The following is a 24957-nucleotide window of genomic DNA, read 5'->3' on the forward strand; positions in this document are numbered from 1 at the left end:
AAACTCGGATTCATTCCGAATTCAAATCATTTAATTCATAAAAAAAGAAGCTGAAATCCAAATTAACGAGGGTACAGTGTAATATGATTTGGATGTGTTTATTTATTGCTGTACAGTATTTATATGATTAGTACATGTTTCTGTACTTTTTATTTCAGATTAACCAACAAATGTAACCTAATTTGACTGGCTAGGAAACGATCCCCCCCCCCTATTACAATGATTTATTGTACTGTACGTACAGTAAATCCCCGCTTAACGTTGTTTTGGTACTACTTCGCTGAACTTTGGAGACCAAAAATTTTTTAACGTCCCGGGTGTCCGATACTACGTCATTTTGCATAGTCACGGACTACTTTCTAGGGCGCATTACCCGCTCTTGTCTGGCCGCACTACGCTCTCTTGGCTCGGCGTGCTGCCCTCACTCGCGGAAAGTTACAGAGTCCCCAAGCGATACCAAGCCAGTCTCTGTTACGACTTCACATCATTCATGTGCTTAAGTGCTTTTGCTCTAAAACTGTACTGTAACCATTCAAAATGGTTTCCAAGCACCCATTAAGCGCTACTAATGCTAGTTTAGTGAAAAGGCAATGCAAGACCATTACCCTTGCTACGAAAATGGATGTATTAACCCGATTTGACAAAGGGGAACGTGCTGTGGACATAGCCGCTGTGCTTGGTCTAACCCCCACAACGGTACGTACTATCCGGACCAACGCTGACAAGAGTAAGGTTAGTGCTGGAAGTGGTTCTTCTCCGAGTGCTACTAAGACGACTCATACTAGAAGCACTGTGATAGAGAAGGTGGAAAAGATGTTGGCAATGTGGATGGAGGACAAGTATCAATGCAATACCCCTGTGAGCTTTATGGTTATCCAGCATAAGGCCAGATCCTTGTTTGAAGACATGAAGTAAACAGAGGGTGAAGGATTGAAGGAAGAGACCTTTACAGCCAGCCGAGGCTGGTTTCAATGATTTAAGCGTCGGTATAACTTCTACAACATAAAGATGACTGGTGAAGCTGCCAGTTCAGATATGGTTGCTATCGAGACATTCCCGCCAGAATTCAAACAGATTATCCAGCAAGGAGGCTACTCACTGAAGCAAGTCTTCAATGTGGATGAGACTGGTCTCTTTTGGAAGAGGATGCCTAAGAGGACCTATATCTCCAAAGAGGAGAAAAGAGCGCCAGGTTTTAAAGCGGTAAAAGACCGCTTGACGCGAACCCTGCCGGTGACTTCAAGCTGAAGTCTATGCTGATTTCTTGCGCTGCCAACCCACGGGCCCTGAAAGATTACTCTAAGGATCACCTTCCTGTCATCTTCAAGGCAAATAAGAAGGCAAGGATAACCGGCGCCATATTTAGCCAGTGGTTGAATGTGTACGCCGTCCCCGCACAGAAGGAATACTGAGCCAAGGAGAACCTAAACTTCAAAAGTCTTCTGATCCTTGACAATGTTCCAGCTCATCCTCCCAATCTCGACAACTTGCATGAAAGTGTAAAAGTTGTATTCCTGCCTCCCAACACGACAGCACTGATGCAGCCCATGGACCAAGGCATATTATTTACGTCATAACATGGCCCAGCTGCTCAAGGCTACAGACGGAGAAAATAAACCAACGATCCGAGAATATTGGAGTGGCTTCAACATTCTTCATGCAATTAACAACAATGGCAAGGCATGGGAAGAGGTTTCAGAAAGTTGCCTGAATGGTGCGTGGTGTAAACTGTGGTCCGAGTGCATTAACAGTTTTACGGGATTCACAGACTTAGTCCCAGCTGTGAATAAGGATATCCTCAGCTTGGCAAGACAGGCAGGCTTTGATGAGCTGGAATCAGAGGATATATAGAGGACGTCCTGGCATCTCATACAGAAGATCTCACCAATGCAGATCTGCAACAACTAACAGAACACAGTCCCTTTGAAGACGACGGCGAAGAAGAACCTCAACGAACGCTAACTTCCAAGAGGATGGCAGAATCGTTGAACATGTTCCAGCAAGCACTGCAAATCCTTCTATATGACGAACCAAACAGAGAACAGAGTTCAACGGTTCAACGCAGCATTGAGAACAGTCTTGGTTGTTACACCAAGATCTATAGAAGAAGATGAGTAGCACCAAGCAGTCAACACTGGATTAATTTTTTCGTAACGGGACGAGCAGAAGTAGCTTCTTCACAACAGCCGGCAGCCAAGGAGGAGCAAACATCAACGGAGGAGGAGCAAGCAGCGGCGGAGGAACCCCAGTCAGAGGAGGAGGAGGAGGAGGAGGCAGCCGTAGATTCTCAGTGACTCACCACCTCCTCCTCTCCGGCCCTCCTCTGCTCCCACCCTCCTCCCCTGCTCCCGCCATCCTCCTCCTTCGCTCCACTACCCACCACACACTCGCTCTACCACCTCCACCCATTGGTGAGTACCAATACAAACTTAGTACTGTAGTTCTATTTACTGTACAGTAGTCCCTCGGTTAACGAGCACAATTCGTTCTAGAAGGTTGCTCGTTAACCGAAATCATTGTTTCAATGGGTTTTTGGATAATTGGTTCCAGCTCACAGAAAATTGCCTAAATTCAACAAAAAAGGTAGAAAAGTACACAGACTTTGAGGTGTGTATGATGAAGGCTCCTGGATGAAGATGATGATGGGAATTAGAATGAGGGTGGAGGAGAAGGGAGAAGAGAAGGCATTGGGGTGGAAGAGAAGTCACCCCATGGTGCCATTTCACCCATAAAATTTTAGTTCACTTGGTGTAATTCAAGATTATTTTCTTTAAATCAACACTGCACTGCATTATATATTGTAAATATGTAAAATAAATTTCAAAATGACCAATAATTTGACTGGAAACACAGAAAAAAAGCATTTATGTTGAAGAGAGTCTGAAGCAAGATGTTACCTCCACTGAAAAGACAGAGACTGACGCCTGTAAGGTGTTTTGACAGGCTGTTTGGCGCGCTAAAAACTAGTTTCCCTGTACTTAAATTATGTTAAATAATTGTTAAAATTACTAAAAATTTTAATATAAGACTTTTAAAATTGTTGAATAGTACAAACTTCTTGATATTTACTAAAATAGTAAGGAATTTAAGCCCTAGAACCGATTACTGTATTGGCGGACTAATACTACAGCTGGTGGGCAGCCAAATGCAGGCGAAAACATGTTGGGAAAAATTCGTAAGGAATTCGTTAATCGAGGGAATGCTCGTTAACCGAAGTTAAGAATCATATGGAAGGTAATTCGTTAACCGAAATTTCGTTAACCGAGGGATCACTGTATATATACTATTTTCTATAGAACTGGCAATGATTTTCTGTATATGTAATGTTTTTCATGGGGCAAAGGGAGGTTGGGGAACGTAAATCCCGTATTTTATCTATTTCTTTTGGGGAAAATTAATCCACTTAATGTTTCGCATAACATCGCGTTTTCAGGAATGTAACCCCGACGTTAAGCGAGGACGTTATTCATCTAATCATTTTACATGTGGACTTTTAAGAATGGAACCCAACTGAATAACGAGGATCCACTGTATAGTGTTGATATTTCACATAAATTGTAAGCAGTGCTGTAAGCGTCACCGAAAAAAGTGGCACCGTCAGCGTAAACGGCCGAGAAATTTGATGCCATCAGTGTCGGCGTAAAGGATTTCATAAATTGAAGCCGTTAGTGTCAGCATCAACGAGTTTTCAGTGACGTATACAAATGCAGCCCTGAAACGCGTATTCTCCTGTGTATGGGAGTAACATATGCAAAAAAAAAAAAATATTCATTAATTTTTAATCATTTACAATGATTTATATTTTATCACTTTAATAATTCAATTGTTCCCCTGCAAGAATACTAGCATCTCAAAATGCTTGTCGCTCATTCTGCTGCGCTTGGGCCTCAAGACGTCCTTGCCCATGGAGAACATGCACTCCACGGCAGCACTAGAGGGGATGGGGGTGTTGTATTTGATGAACAAATCCCTCATGGCCTTGTTGGGGAAGGTGTCCTTGTCGAAAGTTTTTTCGAAGGTTTCTCCCCAGGAAACGCTTGAAAAGGTCACTGTCTTTTTCATTCCTGCGGAGAGTCTTTTACAGGGCCTGGAACAATACGTCTTCCACGTCATGGTCTTTGTCGTCTCCGTCACTGCTGCTCTCAGTCTCGTGCACGGACTTCTCCACCAACCTGGACAGCTGGTTGGTGGCCTTTTTCCTGGCTTGAAAATTAAAATCAGTAGAAAGCTGCGCAGGTGCGCAGGCGTGACAAAATTTTTCCCGGTCGTCTTTATAACAAGATAATTGAAAATCAAACTTGGAAGAATTTAAAATTTTAGAAGTTGACGAACAAATTGATGCTTGATGCTCCGCTCGGGTGAAAAGTTGACCGAGGCACCTGTAGCATCACCTGCCCCAAAAATTGATGGCGTCAGCGTTAACAATAAGTTGCCGCCGTTAAATTAACGGCGTCAACGTACAACACTGATTGTAAGTTATAATTCTGCCCTGGCTGCAGTCGGGTAGCATTTATTAAATATAATAAAACTTGTTGTCAATCCCAGTCGCCCACGATGATAACACATAATAATAATAAAACCTGGTCTTTTGTTTCCCCAAAGTGCCAGTTTCCTAAAGAAGTCACTAGCAATCAAAACAGTACAAAATCAAGGACCTGAGAATAATAAAAATAAAATGAAATAATAATTATAACTAAAAAATATTACAAAAAGTGACAGTAAGGTCCACCGGACCCCCCACGAGGGCATATTTTGGCAAGAAGAAAAAAATCCAAATCCATGGTCAAAAACTGGTATTCCAGGTGAAAAATTAGTGCACTCACTCCAAGCATACTGTTGTGGCTAATGTGCACAGGGTCCCCTACAACCATGGCCACCACGACCTCGATGAGGGGGTGGTTGGTGGAGTGGGATTGGGGAGTGAGCACCATTGTCTGTATCACTGTCCTCATCTCAACAAACTCAACATCATCTGAGTCTGTTTCCTCCCCATCACTAATTTCATCACCTGATACTATATCAATGCCACTCAAATCAAGCAACTCTTGATGAATAGCACTACAATCGAGGGTGTGGCGGAGAAAGGTGGGTCACGAGATGTCGAAGGATGTGCATACATTAAGATAGATAGTGGGTAACAGAACCACTAGACATGAGACAAAGATTACATGTAAGTTGAGTTGCCAAGTAAATAAATACAGCCACTCCTCGAATTACGACGTACTCGAGTTACGACCACCCGGACATACGACCGCCCCAGTCGTACCAAATTTTTTTCAAATTACGTATTTTCAAGTCCCGATGTTAGTGATTGCGCTGTGTACTGACAAAATTTTTGTTTGTAGTTCCCTTTAAAATGGCTGGCAAGCTTAAAAGTGAGAGTTTTGTGGTGCTGAGAAGAAAAAGAGACACCCGTTTTAGATTTTCTATGTAATATTTTCGCATTTTCGACTTACGACCTGGATTTGGGTCCCGAACCCTGTCGTAAGTCGAGGACTGCCTGTATCCTATTCAAAGTACTTAGTCCCGCCTGGACATTAAAACTATGTCATGGAAATTAAGGACGTAGAGGAAAGTCACCTAGGATTACTATGGCATCACCTGGGCTTTAAGGGTTGAATTACATTAAAAACAATCATACACACACACACCCCATCCTATACTCCTCATACAAGAAACAAAATCCATCATTCATTTACTCATCTATCAAACATATTCCATTCCCTGTAAAGGCAAGTAGAACAGGTTTTGTAAATCATTATACAGACAAGAAAAATGCTCAGTACACTAAAAAGAAAAAAAAAAGAGAAAAAAAAGAAGACATGAACGACTAGATTGTGCCATATAACTATAAACTCTTTGGTGGGCTTATGGAAAGAATCACCACACATTAAATTTTTCACAATCAGGTTATTTACTTACAGTAAAATGATAATGGAATACTTTTCTCTCAGGTAAGTCGTCTTTGATGGCAAGAAATTCTCGTAGGATGTAGTCATTGTTTGAACTCTCTGAAATGTTACGAACTGTGATACGTCCATACTCCTTACTTGAACCTTCTTCAGGCCAGTAACGACCACACTTATTCTGAAAAAATTATGCAAAATTTTAAATGAAAAACCAATGAACATAAATTTGCTTATTCTAAAAAATTAATTTTGTCATTTAGTGTCTAATATCCTGCTTTTATTCATCAACTTTATTTCACTGCCAACAATGTGGTGGTAGAGGAGCAAAAGACTGCACAGCACACTACACTACAATTCAGTACATCCAATCTTCTTCCCCATATGCTTACTGACAAAGTGCATCATGACTTCCACATTAATTATGTCCTTCATCACTATCTTTTTTTTTTTTTTTTAGGTTAAGGTGGGGAGAGGATGGAAGGCATGCTGGGGCTCAAGGCACAGCCAGACATGAGGGATGGAGAAGTCACAATATATAGTCGTGGGGGGAAAGGTTGGAAAAGAAATTTAATGAGTTAAACAGAGGGGGACGACACCCCTTGTTTTACATATTACAGAGTTTGTTGGCTAACTAAGCTAACCTAGGATTTAGAGTGAGGTTGCACAATGGTTATTTTAGTAGACAATGACTAGATTGTGATGGTTACAAGTGTTCCCTGAAGAATGCAGTGATGGGCAGGGAAACACCGTGTAACACTGAAGTCCGTTTATTATGGATGAGAGAAATACAAGTGGTGACTAGCGTGTGCCATGCACGGCTCACACAGTCAGACTGAGGCTGCCTTGCCATATGGCAGCCTCGGGGCAATGTTGCCACATAACGTGCAGTGTTGCCACGTGATGATATATATAAATGCTACTCGGCACAGATAGCTTATATACAGGGTTGCTACTCGGCACAGTAGCTTATATACAGGGTTGCTACTTGGCACAGTAGCTTATATACATAACCTACATCTCCCTCCCCCCTCACGCTCATAGTCTTTGTCTTGAGCCGACTTCTTAGTCCTAAGTCGCTCCGAGCGTCGAGGTGCACTGTGGGGCGGATCCTCCTGAGGTGTAGGTGACTCGTCCTCGGTCAGGGGGCCAGCAGCAGGGGGTGGGATTGGTCGGAGGAAGCGGTGGTTCCTCCACCAGACACGGCCGCTCGGCATCCTGACCTTGTAGTCCCGTGACCGGCCGACGCCCATCACTATGCCCACCTTGTCCCAACGTGTCGTCGTCGGGTCCTGGACGCGGACAAGGGCACCAATCTCCACTGGCTGAAGAGGGCGGGCACGGTCGTCATACCGAGCCTTGGCGTCCTGGGCACATGTAGCGGCGCGGCGGTCACAGCTCTCGGCTCTGGTCTGCCAGTCCTTCGCAAAGGCCTTGGCGTGTGCAGGAACACAAGAGCGGAGAGGGTGACCATACAGGATCTGGGCAGGGGAGCGTCCTGTGTGGGTGGGAGTGGACGCGGGTTCTGGGCAGCTCTGTGCTGCAGCGCCAGGCGGGTCGCTCGTTAACTCACGCACCCTGCTGGCGGTGTACGGAGCAGCTGGGATCTGCTCGGGAAAGTCTCTGGGCACCACGCCTAACTCCTTGCAGTGCTCCCACGACAACAAGGGTGTAGCGAGAGTAGGCTGCACGTCGATCCATCCGTGACACGACCTGTCGCCGTAGGTGATCTCGGCTTGAAAGGAGCCCACAGCGTCTGGCATCTGGGAACCGTCCGCATTGTAGTACTGCAGCTGCGGCGGTGGTCCCAGGTCGCGTTTGGTGAGGCCCAGTTTCTGGAGGTGCTTCAACCCAATCACCGTAGTATCAGCGCCGGTGTTCGTTATCACCTCAATGTGACCTGACACATCACCGTGTGTGACGGCGACGCGGATAGTAGGGGAAGGGGTAGCCCTGGGGCGTGTGGTCGATTCCACCCTCCTGATGTGACTCAGCTGCTGCTTGGGGCTGCGTGGGCCATCTGGAGGGGGCTGCGTGCGAACCACCCCGAGGGAAGTGCGCTGCTTTCCTCCTCGTCTCGGGCTTTTGGGCTTGGGTTGGCGGCAGCACTTGTCGTAGTGTCCATAGCGACCGCAGGCCTGACACTTGCGGCCTCGTGCAGGGCACCTGTCTGTGTTAGACCAGTGGCCCTTACGGTCACATCCACAACACAGTGCGTCGGTGGCCGGGCAAGTCTTGGAGCCGTGCTGCTTTCCACAGCTGCCACAGGAAGCACTAGGCGGAGGCGTGGAAGAACATGTGGCAGCCTTCGCGTTGTTGGCCGCCTTCTTACCCTTCTTATACTGAGAGATTGCTCTCACAGCAGGAGGGGCCCGTAAGGCAGAGGTGGCGGACTTGGTGGCCTCGTATGACCGACATTCAGTCACTACCACCTGGAGTGTGGAGGAAGCGTCCAGGGGGATGAGTCGCTGCACCAACTCTTCCTGCCTGACACCTGCCAAGATCCCGTGCTTGATCCAGGCTTCCTCACATTCCCGGCTGTGCGCCTTGCAGACGTCGATCTCCTCTGACAAACTCTTCAAGCGTACAAAAAAGTCGTCAAAGGATTCGTTCTCCGCCTGCTTGCAGCTGGTGAAGGCGCGGCGACGCAAAGCCTCGTTATTCCGACCCTTAACATGCTCCTGTAAAAGGTCGAGCACATCCGTCACTGAAGAGGTAGAATCGGGAGGCACTTGCAACGTGTGCTCCAAAACTCTCTGGGTCTCCAGCGACAAACACATCCGCAGTTGGATGAGCTGTTTGTTTGGAGGCATGCTGTCAAGGTCCACCATCGTGGAGTAATCTGTCCAACGCCGCCTCCACTCACGAAAAAGCTGAAACGTGACGTCTGGTGAGAGGGCGGGTGGGGGTTGAACAGATGCCTTGGGAGCTGTTTGTTTGGAGGCAAGAGTACCTGGAGGACGCTGGTGTGGTGGAGGAGGGAGTGTACTGGCGCCTTGATGCGCGCTACCTGCGAGTGAGGGAGGGTGGGTTAGCGCCAGGGTCGCCAATAGTGCCTCAAAACGCAACTTTTCCTCCTCTCTTCGTGTCTCCTCCCTCTGAAGTTCCATCTCTCTGCGTCTCTCGTCCCGGTCGTCCATCCACCTCAGAATTGTGGCAATGTCCGTCACTGGAGGTGGAGGATGAGAGTCTGCGCCCGGTGGAGGGGAAGGTGGTGGGGAGTCGTGTCTCCCATCTTGACGTTGTCCCTTCTTACCGCCCATCTTAGTGTGTGCGTGGACTGCACTGTTTAGTATATAAAGTGGCGCCTCAACAGCTCGAACCACATATATATGACATAAACAGCGCAGAAATAACGCATATAGTCCACTGTTCTGTCCGTGAGTGAGTGCGTGCGTTCGTGCGTGTGTGTGTCTGAGAGAGCACTTCGTGGTGGCCTTAATGCCGGTGGCTGGAGACGCGGCGGGACGAGAGTCAGTGTCTCCCAGGATGTCACACGAGAAGGGTGTACGCCTGCGTGCTCCGTGGGTACCACAAAAAAAACAGGCCAATGCTCAACTCTCAGCTCTAGACACACACTAATACACTGACACTAACACTGCCACCGTCACTAAAACGCACTGTGACGGCCCAACACTGCACATCGCGGCGAAACACAGCGCAACACAACACAACACACTATGAGTCGACGCATCACCGGCAGACGTAACTGTCTCGGCATAGTTCACACACTTTGTAAGTCCACAGATCCTAGCCACTGCGCCATGGTGGTTACAAGTGTTCCCTGAAGAATGCAGTGATGGGTAGGGAAACACCGTGTAACACTGAAGTCCGTTTATTATGGATGAGAGAAATACAAGTGGTGACTAGCGTGTGCCATGCACGGCTCACACAGTCAGACTGAGGCTGCCTTGCCATATGGCAGCCTCGGGGCAATGTTGCCACATAACGTGCAGTGTTGCCAGTGTTGCCACGTGATGATATATATAAATGCTACTAGGCACAGTAGCTTATATACAGGGTTGCTACTCGGCACAGTAGCTTATATACAGGGTTGCTACTCGGCACAGTAGCTTATATACAGGGTTGCTACTCGGCACAGTAGCTTATATACATAACCTACAGATTGATTTTACAATTAGAAGTTTATTAACATCTTATACTGTATTACGTTATGGACTCACTTGATTGTGACTTGTTAAATGTGAATTTATATCATCTAAGTTTTAATCTAAGGTGGATCACTGTGGCGGACATAGATGGGTCGCGGGTTGGGTTGTTGTAGTGCGGGCAGACTCCGGGGCCACCAGGCGTGGGGCATCACTATCTACAGGTGTATTCTGTTCACACAGTTGATTTGCTGTGTTAAACAGACTTCTATTTCCGACTATTGTACTTTTCACTCTCTTATACAATTCTTCTCTTGTGTAGTAATACACTTGGCATACTACAATGATAAATCTATTCCTGGCTCAATCTATTATGTATTATACCTCTCTCTCACCATTTTCCATCAATACATTATTTAAAATTTTATGGCAGCTATGACTGTCACTGAATTCTGACTGCCTATGATGTCCCTAAATAAAAACCATCCTCTTCATGGCAATCATGCTATACTTGGCTTATTTTTTGGCTGTCTTTCCGTTTTTGTGAATTTCAAAACCAGTTTTATTGTTTTAGAACATTTTACTAAAACAAATACTTAACATTGTGCATGTCCATACCAGTTGCTGAACTTTTCTTTCTGTTTCTTTCTAAAGACATCACCATTTCATGTATAGTATTGTACAATTTTATAACAGTATTTATCTTTGTGAAGAAATTACCTAATAGATAAATATTTTAATTTCCTTGAGTCTGTTGTTTCATGAATTTCGAGGTGGTTCACTGTTTTGGGTTAGAGCCGAGGTGCAGCTGGTCAGGTATGTTCTGTCACTTAGCTGGGCTCTCCTACCCTACTCTGTAAGTTTTGGTCTTTTACCGGTAGTTTAAATGCAATTGTAGTTAGATAGTGATCAGAGCAGTGTTGGTATCAGATGTAATGTGAAGTGGACATTTTGTTTCTTATAGCGTAAGAGTAAAATTGATAAGATAATTTTGGATCAACTGCTTTTGGGGGGGGGGGGGTGGCTGGTGACCCGTCAAAACAGTGTTGTGGTGACCTGTGCGGCGGTGAGCCACGAGTGGTTGTGACCTATGTGATGGTGAGTAGTGTGGTGTAGTGACCTGAGTGTCACAGTGAACTGTATCTGCCTTGAGCTGTGTATGACAAATCATTGCAGCATGTCACCCTGCCCCTACCGCTCTTACCTCAGTGCTGACTTATATTTAGGCCTATGAACTGTATTGATGAGCCACTGTTGTCTTGTAGTTGTAAGTTACTTAAGATATATATATATATCCATGTTTCTAATTGAATCAATATCACCCTTTTTATACGAGTCACAGTCAAAGTGGAACATAATTAAATGATACGGTATAAATCAGTTGAAATATCTAACAAAGGTAACCAAGGAGGATAAACCCTTGACAATCTTACATTTCTTTTTGTTCCAACAATACTTCATGGGTTACTCACCCCTTTTACTCTTATTTTTAATTATCCCCAACTTTGAAAGCTTTTAATTTCACATCCATACAGCTGGATCTGAACCTACCTGATCTCCAGGAAAAAATACTCAACCCTGTTTCATTACAGAGCTAAAAAAATTATCCCATCATTTAAGACAGACAATACAGAAAGTTCCATTCTTTCTAAATGAATCCTGGCAAGTTCTGTGAAGACCTCAGGCGTGCCTCCCAAACTGAAAGAATGGGCTTTGAACTGGCAGAATCACATCTTCAACTTTTAAGACTAGAAATACTGTGACACTAGACAAAAAAAAAAAAAAACACACTGATAACAGGTAAAAGAATAGTGAATATGAAATTAATCCTTGGCAAATTCACAAGGAATGCCAGAGAACATAGTCCCAGGTATTTAAATTAAGTCAAGATGCAGGCTGTAGATGCTAGCTAGTATAGTAATTTTTGTTGTGTGATAACCAACTTTATGAATGGTCTGCCAGCCTTTGTGTATCTATTGACTTATAACCCTTGTATGAAGTGGCTGTTTTTTAGCCCCTAAAATGACCCAAATGGACAATATGCTTGCCTCAAAAACTGAAATATCTCCATGAACATGGCAGGCTCGGCCCAGAAAGTGTTTTAGCAGGTGAACTCCAAAGTCAATCAATGATCCATATACATACCACAAAATAAACATGCTTTAGTCGTTCTTCTTACCTTCCCTCGTTCCACTTCTTTAGTTGTCATGACAATGACTCTTGTGTTCTCCTGCCACACCATCCACCAGAAGTCAGCACAGGTGGAAGGTAAACAACCCTGTGTAGCTATATAGGTTTTAGCCTCAATCCCAGCATCCTCTTCACTCTGAAAAAATTTATGCATATAAATATTTACTGCATTATTCTGGAAAAAAATTGGCTAGGATCATTAACATGACAAAATTCAAAAGAATAATTCACCTGAAAACACACATTTCCTCAAGAGTACAGTAGAACGTCGATTTAAAGCAATTCAATTTAAGATTATTGATTTAAAGTGACACCCACCATTAAGGAAACTCTTAATTTAAAGCGATCTTTCCTATTTTGCGCGAGTCAATCCTGTCACTCGCCCTGTTTAGAGCCCACAGAATGACCAGAAATAGCAGAGAAAATATTTTTTCCCAGAGCATTATTCATAGCTAAGATGCAATATTGTCAAATATATATATATACGAGTATAAGTGAAAAGTGTGAGTTTACTGTTGATTCCTCTTCGTGCTGTACCCACATCATTGCAACAGTCAGTATAAAATGCACATGGCAAGAAAGAGTAAATTATAAGGAAGATGAGTGAAATCAGAAAAAAAAGATAATGTAAAAAGTAACAGTTACAGAATAAAAAGTAAAAATAAGTGATGGTTTGTCACGTAGTCGCCGAAATGTTTATACAAATTTTTTTCTGGGTAGTATTTTGTCAAAATCTTTTGAACATATTTTTTTTATAACAAATTATTACTGTACAGATACCATGGAAGAGAAATAGACCAGTTAGAAGTTTCTGTGACAACTGAAATTTTGACAAAAATATTTCCACTTACCACTCATATGAGGTCGGCCTTGGCATATGCACGACAATGGTGATGGCGTTGTGAATACATATCAAATAAGCAAAATACAGTATATATTCATTAGAATTCACCATACCCATATGTATGCCACTAATGCACTATGTTACACTGTCACTAATTATTTTTCCAAGCAATGCCTATATATTATGACATGCTTTTGTGTGGTACCTGTACAGGTACTCCTCGACTTACGACCTACTCAACTTACGACCTACTCGACTTACGATCACCCAGACATACGACCGCCGCAGTTGTATAAAATATTTTTCAAATTACGTATTTTCGAGTCCCGACGTTAGTGATCGCGCTGTGTACTGACAAAATTTTCGTTTATAATTCCTTTTAAAATGGCTGGCAAGCATAAAAGTGAGAGTTCTCGTGGTGCTGAGAAGAAAAGGAGACACCCATTTTAAATTTTCTATGTATTATTTTTGACTTACAACCTGGTCGTTGGTCCCTAACCCGTCGTAAGTTGGGGACTGACTGTATATGCTACTGTATTGTGAGTAGCCATTTCACTGTCTCATAAATTAAAAAATATTTCACTATTTCATTGTAAACATTTCAATACACATAATTTTATCACTTAAAAAGAATAAATATTGAGGTTGTAAGAGATGAATTTCTTAAGATAGCAGCACAAACGCCACAGTGGCTATTTTTAAATCGCGCCTGGGATGGAGACACTCACTGCTTACTGAGGCAGAAGCACTACTGTACTGGCACCACGTGGTTCACCGCACATAGATGGGGTTGTCACCTAGCCTTAAGACTTGGTTCCACACAAAAGAGTGGTGTGACTAAAGTGGCATTAAAATTTTAAGTAATTCTACCAGAAACTTTAAAAGGCAATAAAAAAAGGGTCATACTGGCGTGTCCGATCGTGAGGCAAAAGTTCATTTACATTGAATCAAAATGCCACTTATGCGTGTATGATTCCGAGAGTGTTAATAACTTTGTTACGCATTATAAAAACAACTGATTTTCTTTATTCAGTCCAGATAAGCAGTGCTATCTCCAACCTCTCCCCATCCCATAAATTCGCTTTTTTTGGATTCGGGGTCTCCCCCAATTATTCCGATTTATCGAGGTTCTACTGTATATACATGGGGACCTGAATATATGTGAATTTGCACTAAAGCGATCAGCCCAGGAATGTAACCCTCACGTACTGAGACCATACTGCATATTATTTTATCTTATTACTCATAGGAGTTGGTAACTAGTGGGAATTCAGTTTCAGAGATGGTAACACTGTTCATAGAGTTAGCTGTTTTGATGGTGGTCATGGCCAAGACACATTGGTGTGAATCTGCTGTCTTGATACAAATTATGTCTAGGATTATAGCTAGTATTTCTCAACAAGTTAGGGTCCAATCCTTCATTATTCTGTATTGTTGTGATGCAGGCTGCGGTGACAGCCGTTGCAATGCTCCACAACAACAATAATGATCCCCAAGATACCAAGATATTTATTTTTAAGTAATTTTTTCCAAGATTCGTGTCATTACTCAGGTGTCCGGTACTCGAAGTCTTTACTGTTCTCAAATAATCCTGGATTACTGTACGTGTAATTTAGTATGGCATACGAATAATGATTTTTTGGTGATTAAGACTACTACTGTATATGTACAGTATAAGCGAGTATACGAGTAGTGGGTATATGAATAATGCAGACTTTCTCTAAGAGTTTTCACAAAAATAAACACAGGCAGGCAAGTGCTAAATATCAAGTTTTAGTTATTCTGCATCATATTTGTGTCAAAGAAAATTATTACAAAGAGCAGTAAACATACAGGTAGAATCTTAATAAATCAGACAAATTGGGGAAGACCCAAGTCCAAAAAATGCGAAAGTTTGAAAAAAGTTAATCCTTGGGGGTCAGGACTCTGAACATTACCCTGCTTATCTGTACTGTTTCTGGTAAAATCAGACATAAGTCTGGTTGTCAATAATGGTTTTCATTATTTGCCTGTTTCATACTATAAAGTGTTTCTCCAGAGAGTATAAATAGTAAAAGAGCTTCTCCATGTGTACTTAGTAGGAGTGTCACCAACCAAGACTGTCCAATCATACTCGCCCATGGTGAGTGAAAAATCCTTATGGCGAGTCAGACTAAAAAATCACGAGTCTGTCAGGAGAGTGATAATTTTGCCTCATGTGAAAGTGAAAGAGACGTAAGTAGATCCTTTGATTTTGAAAGGCTTTATATTGAACAGTTCTTCAATCTACATAAGAATGCATGATTATTGATTAATACTCGTCAGTTGACTTAATGAGGCAACACCAACACAGGAAAAGATGGTGAGTAGATGTGTTGGAATTAATATTGTATACACTAGCAATGAAGAAATCCAGATTATTATCAAAAAAATGTCAGCCCAGGCTTTAAGTTCAACACAGAATCAGCAACAGAAAATTTTTTGATGTTAGGAAAATAATTAAACAATGGTGATAGCAATCCTCCCAGGAAGAGAACAGAAGACAAGCGTCTATTATATCATCCATATGTCACACGCGCAAACACAACTGCTACACTCCATCTCAGTCTCCATTACGTTATTTTAAAATTAAAACGATAAAGTATATAGTAACAATAAATTACTTCATCTTTATACCTTATTTAAATTAATTTCTCATTATAATAAATTGTTTCTCTCATAATTAATTTTTTGTTTGGTTACTACTGTGTGTCATGGGATATTTTACTGTATTCCTCTTATATTGCATTTTCATTTTGTTTTACATGTACTGTATATAAACAAATCTTAACATATAAAGAACTAAATAGTTTATGTACAGCAGAGGTAGCAACAGGTTAAGAATTTTCCAATACCCTGTGTTTTGCAATTCCAAAGATCATTCTGTAATATGAAGAACATATGGCAGATATCTGAAAATTAAACGAAGTAATACTTACTGAAATGAGATTGGCATTGATATAATCAGACCCTGGAATGCCTGGATCTGTTTCTCGTAGTATGACCCGTGTATGATCAAATGGTAAAATATTCTTGTAACGATTCTTGTTACGATTTTCTGGTTTCTGTCCTTCCTTGCGGGAGTATAACTGCTTACATTCTTGCTGCTGCAGGGATTCAAATTCCTCCCAGAATCCAGCCTTCCCCATAGTGGGTACCTGATGCTCCTTCTGTAATGACGGGTCAAAACTTGTCTGGCGTCGACGCTGTATGACCCGTCAACAAATAACTAATTATTATACAGTATTTAGAAACATAATTAGTAGACAAAATTTCCTAAACTACAGTATATAGTTAACATATATTTGTAAATTACATGAACATTTACCTTGATGTTGATTGAATTTATTTAAATCATAATCATTATGAAAACACATTAGTATACATACAGTACAATACTGAACTTCTTCAAAAATAGTCCTTAAACATTAAATTATATCAATACCAAACTTACCGACAGCTCTCGCACTCTGCTATCAATGCCTCGTGCATTGATCCTTGTAGCATTAAAGGGCATTTTCAAGGGAACAACAGTACCAGATTGTTCTACCATTGGATTCCGTCGGTAGTGTTCCACCAACTCACTGAGAGTGTCAAACTTTCTTCCACCACCAACATCATATTTATTATCCTGCCAAAGAGAGCAGATAATAAAATAATATTAACAAAACTTAAACTTTTTTGTAACAGCGTAATAAACATACAGTATGGGAAATAATTTATACATAATATATGGCACAAAATAAAGCTATCTCTTACTCACTACGGTATTTCATTTATAACTATATACTGTATATCAAATTTTAACCTATCAGCCATAGAAAACTTTAGGTTAGAGAAAATAGTTAAAAGAGAAAATATGAGAACATCACAACATTTACATATATTGTACAATGAAGAAGAAAAAAAGAAAGAATTGAAGATTGAAATCCTATCTTAACACCAGCCAGTCAGTGAACAGTCTGGTATACAATACTATAATAGTCTGGTATACAACACTATAATAGTCTGGTATACAATAATTTAATGGTCTGGTATACAGTACTGTACTACAATTGTTTGTACCCCCATATACAATACTATAATAGTCTGGTATACAATACTATAATACTGTAGTCTGGTATACAGTACTATAATAGTCTGGTATACAGTACAGTACTATAATAGTTTGGTATACACAGTGGACCGTAGATGTGCACTCCACGACTGACCGACATGCATATACAGTACAGTAAAACCCCATTAAGGTGGACCCCACTAAGCCAAATATCGCTTAAGCCAGACAAAATTTGCTGGAAAAAAAATGTCCTAAGATGACATTTCTGCTTTGAGCCAAAATTTCAAGAGACCAAGGTGGACAGACTGTGTGATTCACCCACGCTGGTAAACAAAGGAACGAGCTCAGTCATAAATTAGTGTTGTCCGTAATAGCATCTATTTCTCTCCATTGATTGTGTTTCATTGGCATTTAGACGTGCTAACTTTACTTTCAAACTCATTTGACATTGCCAGTAATGTGATTATGTTGTAGGCTAACATAGCATACATATTTTTTGGCCCCTAAGAAAGTGTTTGGTATCCTTAAGGGTGGTGAGAAGGTTAAGCCTAAGGCCTTATCAGTGAACAAAAATCTAAGGAAAAGTTACACAAATATGCCATGAAATTTAATGTGGACCAGGAAAAGTCTGGCAATACGAGAATGAGGACTTGGAAGAGACAGTGTACTTTGTGTACGTTACTTTTTTTAAATTAATTTTGATTAAAAAATGTGTATGTATTTCTTTCATAAAAATTTGATATATTGGTGTTGTACATACCCATTTTTTAAATGGCGGTCTTTTTGGAAAATTTGTTCTAAGGTTAACAATCTCTTATCCCGGACACCCTCCCCCCCACAATCAGTCCGCCTTAGCGAGGTTTTACTTTGTTTACACTGAAGCAAGCAGTCACATCCCTTGGCAACATATACATCATACATATTCGTAAATGTCTCATAATTCAAAATTCTACCAAAGATTACGAAATTTGTAATATATACCGGGTATATCGTAATATTTTGAAATGTCTCTCATATTCCAATATATACCAAATATTACAAAATTTCTAACCTATATTTCGTAACATCAAAACATTACAAATTATGCGTGATTTCAAATTAGGGGAGTACGAATTATATATAATTTAGAAAATGCTTCAAAAGTTTCACACACTCGTCTTTTTTCTCAACAGCATGCTCAATAAATTAAGAGTGACTTGCCTGAAGGAATTTTAAATTCTTCCCATAGATGTGTCTTTACTCCACCATAGTACTAGCTCTTTTTAATTAACTTTCACCCAAAATATATGAAAAAAGGCCTGCAAGTGATACTGCTGTTAATGTGGCCAAGTAGTCGAAGAAAGCATCAATATGGATGTCAAGTACAGGCCATAAGATGAGTGGAGGCAGATGAGTGTCAGGCTGACACAGATCATAGCTTGGGTTAGGTTATGTCAACCATATGAAACATTATTAAGAATGCAGATGAGATAATAGCTTTCTCACAATACACCACTTTGTTAAAAGCAATCAAGACATCTTATTCAAGGAGTAGGATCATGTAAGGAGTGAAGTCAAATGTTGGTCAATCACACACAATCTTCAACTGAATGCTCTGTAGAGTACACAACATTGTATTCTTTTATGCCCAATATCGTCAAAAACTAATCGATTTGTTTGTAAAATGTTTTAAAACATTTATAAAATACTGTATACAGTATCTGTCATATTTAAGCCTCCAGGAAGTATTGCATATAATACAATGTAAGAATGTACTACTGGAGAGAACTTATAAAATTATTGTTAACCTTTAGACTGCTAATTATTTTTTCTAGTGTATAAATGAATTAAATTTAGCTTTTAGGAAAATTCTAAAAAAAAATGAGGTCGTAGCCTGGTCAAAATGGAATCGTTTTGGTACCAAGTAAATTGATGTACTGTAATGTGATCAGTGATGCCATAAAGATTATTTTAGTGGTGATTGCAGAAATAAAACCCAACCAAAATATACTGAACATTTACTTTATACTCCACAAAAATTTCTAATATTCAGAGAACCACTTCGAAGCACACATTAATGCACTGAGAAGCACTGGGAATTTTTTTTGCACTTTTCAATATATATATATATATATATACACAGTATATATATATATATATATATATATATATATATATATATATATATATATATATATATATATATATATATATATATATATATATATATATATATATATATATACACCTAGACCCCGACTTACGACGGGGTTAGGGACTCAAATCTACAATGAAATACAGTACAGTAAAAGTAATGAATAATGATGAATGGATACAGTACAGTGAAAGTAATAAATAATAAGGAATGGATACAGTGTGACTGAGCACTTAACCTTTAATGTAGTCAGCTGAATGCACATGGGGCCCCCATAATTTTCTAATTATACATGGAGACTACATTAACTGGAAACGTTTCGGTATAGAAAATGCGTGTGTCATTTAAAAATTTTTTTTTTTTATCTATATCTGAGGCGGTCGTAAGTCCCGACGGTCGTAAGTCGGGGTCTAGGTGTGTGTGTGTGTGTATATATATATATATATATATATATATATATATATATATATATATATATATATATATATATATATATATATATATATATATATATATATATATATATATATATATATATATATATATATATATATATATATATATATATATATATATATATATATATATATATATATATACACACATACAGGTAGTCCTCGACTTACGACCTACTCAACATACGACCGCCTCAGTCGTACCAAAAATTTTTAAAACTCCGTATGTATTTTCTAGGCCTGAAATGTTTCCGTCCCGTACAAGTGCGTCGCATGGGCTGGGTCGCCGCGTGGTGTACAGCGTCCACGCCGTAGCGCGCTCAGTTGATGTTTGGCTGTCGTTGTTGTCGGTAGTGATCGAGCTGTATACTGACAATATTTTCGTTTCTAATTCCCTTTAGAATGACTGGAAAGCGTAAAAGTGAGAGTTCTGGTGGTGCTCAGAAGAAAAGGAGACAGTCAATTATTTTTCAGATGAAAATGAAGATGATAATGCAATATGAAAATGGAACAACGGTAGCAACCATTTCACGCGACCTAGGCTTCTCTCACTCGACGATATCGAAAATTTTGAAGGACATGGCACGAATGCGTGAGGTAGTGAAAGGATCAGCACCTATAAAGGGAACGATAATAACGAAAAAAGACAAGGTCCTATCATGAGATGGAAAAATTACTTGTGGTGTGGATGGAAGATCAGATACAAAAGCGTGTACCCTTAAGCCTTCTAACAATACAGGCTAAGGCAAGAAGCCTTTTCGAAAGCCTGAAGGAGCAGGCAGTAGATGAGTGCGACCAAAACTTCACAGCAAGTCATGGGTGGTTCCAAAGGTTTAAGAAGCATTACAGTTTGGACAGTGTAAAGGTGAGTGGAGAGGCAGCAAGTGCTGTGGGTGCTGCTGAAGCTTTTAAGGAGGAGCTAGATCGTGTCATCGAGGAGGGAAATTATTTGCCTGAGCAAATATTTAATGTGGATGAAACTGGCTTATTCTGGAAGTGCATGCCAGAACGGACATACATCCACAAAGAGGAGAAAAGCATGCCGGGATTCAAGGCATTCAAGGACCGAATCACACTTCTGTTGGGGGGGAATGTAGCTGGTTTCAAGATATAGCCCTTCATGATATATCATTCAGAGAACCCAAGGGCTTTTAAACATGTCAGCAAGCACACACTGCCAGCGTTATATCGCAGTACAGTGAGTTCTGCTATAACGCGTGTTTTGATAACGCGAATTTGCTCTAACGCGATTTATGAATTCGGAACAATATTTGTATAACGCGATCGCTTGTTTGCTGTAACGCGATTTTTGCTTACTATTTCTCCAATTTTGTGGTATTAACTGTGAATATGGTAAAGAAGAATATCTCCAAAAAGCATTCTGATGATAGAATTCCCGGTGATTATCGTAAAAGAAAGGATATAACACTTGAAGAGAAGCTTGATGTTATCAACCTCAAAATCACCCTTCTCCCCCATCAAGTTACATTCATATTTTTTCAAGGTAAAGTGTTAAATTTACTGTATGATATCATTATTAGATATGATTGTAACATTTATTTAGACTGTGCTATCCTTTGTGTTAGGCTAACTACTAAATTTTTTCGATTTCGAGTAATCTGCACCTAACCCTATTTTCTCCATAAGCCCTGTTATTTCTATTACGCGATTTTCTATAACACGATATTTTACAAGAACACAATTATCGCGTTATAGCAGAACTACCTGTAATAAGAAAGCATGGATGACCCTAGTATTGTTTGAGGATTGATTCCCGAGTTGTTTCATTCCACGAGCCAAGGAGTACTGTCTGCAACAGGGTTGTGTTCAAGATTTTACTAATTTTAGATATTGCTCCAGGACACCCACCACACCTGGACGACCTGCACCCTGATGCTAAGGTAGCCTACATTCCACCTAAAACTACCTCTAACATCCAACCCATGGATCAAGGTGCTATTGCTGCTTTTAAAGCATATTATTTACATACGACCTTCGCTCAGGCTGTTGCTGCTACTGAAGGTGAGAAAACGCTCAGAGAGTTTTGGTAGGACTACAACATTTTGAAATGTAAAAAGAACATAGCTGCAGAATGGGATGAGGTTACAGGTCAGTGCATGAATGGAATATGGAAGAAAGTCCTGAAAAGATATGTGAACAGTTTCAAAGGATTTAATGAAGATGATGTAATTTCTGAGATTAGTAACAAGATAGTGGAGTTGAGTAAACAGCTGGAGTTAGAAATTGATAATGAAGATGTTGAGCAGTTGGTTGAAAGTGTAGCAGAAGAGCTAAGTAACGAGGATCTTATTGAACTGGATGCACAGAAAATTGCAGAGGAAGAACAGAGTCAAAATGTAGAAGAAGAACCTGTACCCCCCAAAAAATTTTCAGTGAAACAAATGGCAGAGGCATTTGCTACTATGTATTAATAAGGGGATGCAAATGTTTGACGAAATGGATGAAAATGTTAAGCGTTTTACAAAAGTTGACAGAATGATCCAAGAAGCACTTCCTTGCTACAGGGAGATTTACAATGAATAGAAAAGGCAAACTGTGCAGTCTAAACTGGACATACAGTAGTACCCCGATTTACGCGGTCAATTGAACCCACAGGGTACCGCGTAAAGTGAACAACAGAACATATGGGATTAATTCCAATAGAGACTGGCCCGACCCCCAAACTCCACTTTTTGATGACACACAACTATGTTGTAGTAAAAATATTATCTTAACTTTATGATGGTATGCACACACAATTAATAATTAAGAGAAATGTCAATAATATTAGTTTTTTTAACACTTACATTAGTAGAAAAGATGGCTGGGCACACGGGGATGGGCGGTTGGTTCCGAGGCAGAGGGCAGATTATTGGCCCTCACCTGTATCACTTGTATCAATTGTATCACTATCCACCACATAGGCTTGCAGGGCCTCTTTGTCAAACCCCTCAAAGTCCATATTCTCACTATCACTATCACTGACTTAGGCCGGCTGTGGTGGGTGGCGGGTGAAGAACTCCGTAATGTTTTGATGGCTGGGCGACCTTGTGCGCATCCTGCCCACGCCGCTTCCCGCGTATATGAGTAGATGCACTGCGGAAAGTGAAAGTTCGGTTCTGGCAAGGCACCGCGTAAATGAGAAATCGCGGTTAGTGAAACCTCGTAAAGCGGGGTACTACTGTATATTTAAAGAAGTCCCCCATTGCTGTCTCCTCACGCCCCATCTTCACTCCCTAAAGATGATCCAATACCTTCAACAAGCAAGTATCCGCTGTATGTTAACCTGTCTGAAGAAAGCGACATTGATGACCCACCCAGCCGTCTCCTTCTCTGCTTCATCCAATTAATGTAGTCTCCATGTATAATTAAAAAATTATGGGGGCCCTGTGTGCATTCAGCAGACTACATTAAAGGTCTGTATTTCATTTCAGATTTTCAATGTATTATTTTTTCCATTTTCGGCTTACGACCAATTCGACTTACGACCTGGATTTGGGTCCCTAACCCCGTCGTAAGTCGGAGACTGCCTGTATAAATATATATATACCATTTTATGCGCACAATAACAACTATCAATTTCATCAATAAGATAAAATATTACCATATTTACCACTTTTTATGGTACAAATAGGTTGCCAAAATGGGCAGGAAGGCAGTGTGCACAAAAAAAGATACTGTACATGGGGGAGCTGCCACACTCCACATCTTTTATTTTTTTTTCCCATTCTTCCCATGTGGCATCCAGTGAGTAAGTGAGGCTTCCTGCTGCAGTGACATGTCTGAGGACTGGCTTCCCGCTCAAAAATGGTGGTCCCATTTAAAAAATACAACGAAACTTAGGACCGCCCATGAGACCTGGAGCAATCTATGGAGCGGCCATCTAAGTCTAAGGGTTAAAATCACTCTCAGAATACTGTACAGTATAGTTTTACCAGTAAGTGTAGTATACTGCATATAGTTACACTTTGATATTTGCAACATGTGACAGAACCACAATTCTGAAGATGCGACCAAGAACCATTATGTCATTCAGGGAAGAAAACGCGACACATAGCATGACAGACACTAAACAACATTCAAACTGAGAGGGGTTACACAGGTTTTAGGATGGACAATAACCTAAAAAAAGCTGCCACCAGTTACTAATGACTGGTGAAAAATCTCAAGTAACATCCTTAAAGTGACACCAGTGAATATTTATGGCAAGATCATTAAGAATGGCTCAATAAACAGCATTAAACCTTCATTATACAGCCTTCACACAGGTCTGTGTTCCTGCCAATTTGAAGATGGACTTCTTCAAAAAGTCTTAAATTTAAGTTGTTGGATGATTATTCACCATTAAGCTCACATGTTGTGGTGAATGATATCATATGATTCTAGTGCATTAAATTATGAAACTGAGATTAAGTGTGGTAATTGGTTTATTTGTAGCATTAGAGATTAAGTGTGGTAATTGGTTTATTTGTAGCATTAGAGATTAAGTGTGGTAATTGGTTTATTTGTAGCATTAGAGATTAAGTGTGGTAATTGGTTTATTTGTAGCATTAAATAGAAAAGAACATACCATCATTAAGTGGCAAGTGATAATCTACCTCCCTTTAATATCAAAATACAGTCCACTAAACATTTTAGAAACTATGGATTATTTTATATAATAACATTCATTGTCTAGTGTTTTTATTACATGACCCCAGGTTTGCTCAGACAATGGACGAGTTGGCAGTTCTGGGTAAACACAAGAAATACACTCTGCCACGTTCGTAGAGTGATACGGTATATATAATGTGTATTAAAAGTTTAAAGTCCTGCTATAATAGTTGAGATAAGTTTACTTTTCTAGAAACAGGGCCCCCATTTGCAATGACGTCATTACCTTCAAACTCATCGCTGCAGTCGGAAGTAGTAGAAAGGATGGCCTCTTCAGACTCTAAATGCTGCGTTCAGGTAAGTTTTAAGGGTGTTTTTTTATGGTCTAAGTCATGGACATTTCATAAGTGAAGAAATGTGTTGTGAAGAGCTGCTTCAAACATAGGTTGGATGGATATATAAGCGATAGGGGTTGGGCGTAAATGGGACTGCCCAGTATGGGCCAATAGGCCCGCTGCAGTTTCCTCCATTCATTTGTTCTTTTGGACAAAAAAATTCCCATGTTCGCACCAGCTCAGCTGTCATGTGCTCTTACCTGGGAGACTTTCTCTTCTTTTTTTTTTTTAAGTGCATTCAGAGAGTATATCAGTA

General features: G+C 40.5%; 1 protein-coding gene across 10 annotated transcripts in view; it reads right to left on the reverse strand.

Moving 5' to 3' along the window:
• The window catches only part of LOC121880031 (tyrosine-protein phosphatase non-receptor type 11-like), a 118252-nt gene that overhangs the window by 27317 nt on the left and 65978 nt on the right, over nucleotides 1–24957 (reverse strand). For all 10 annotated transcript variants that reach the window (XM_042387012.1, XM_042387021.1, XM_042387013.1 and 7 more), the window contains 4 exons: nucleotides 16522–16698; nucleotides 16007–16273; nucleotides 12195–12341; nucleotides 5923–6087 (listed from right to left, as the gene is read on the reverse strand). In XM_042387012.1, the coding sequence (XP_042242946.1) occupies nucleotides 5923–6087; nucleotides 12195–12341; nucleotides 16007–16273; nucleotides 16522–16698 (756 nt within the window). The remainder of the gene's footprint in view (nucleotides 1–5922; nucleotides 6088–12194; nucleotides 12342–16006; nucleotides 16274–16521; nucleotides 16699–24957) is intronic.

This window comes from Homarus americanus, unplaced genomic scaffold, assembly GCF_018991925.1.
Source record: "Homarus americanus isolate GMGI-L3 unplaced genomic scaffold, GMGI_Hamer_2.0 scaffold30108, whole genome shotgun sequence".
NCBI classification, from domain to species: domain Eukaryota; kingdom Metazoa; phylum Arthropoda; class Malacostraca; order Decapoda; family Nephropidae; genus Homarus; species Homarus americanus.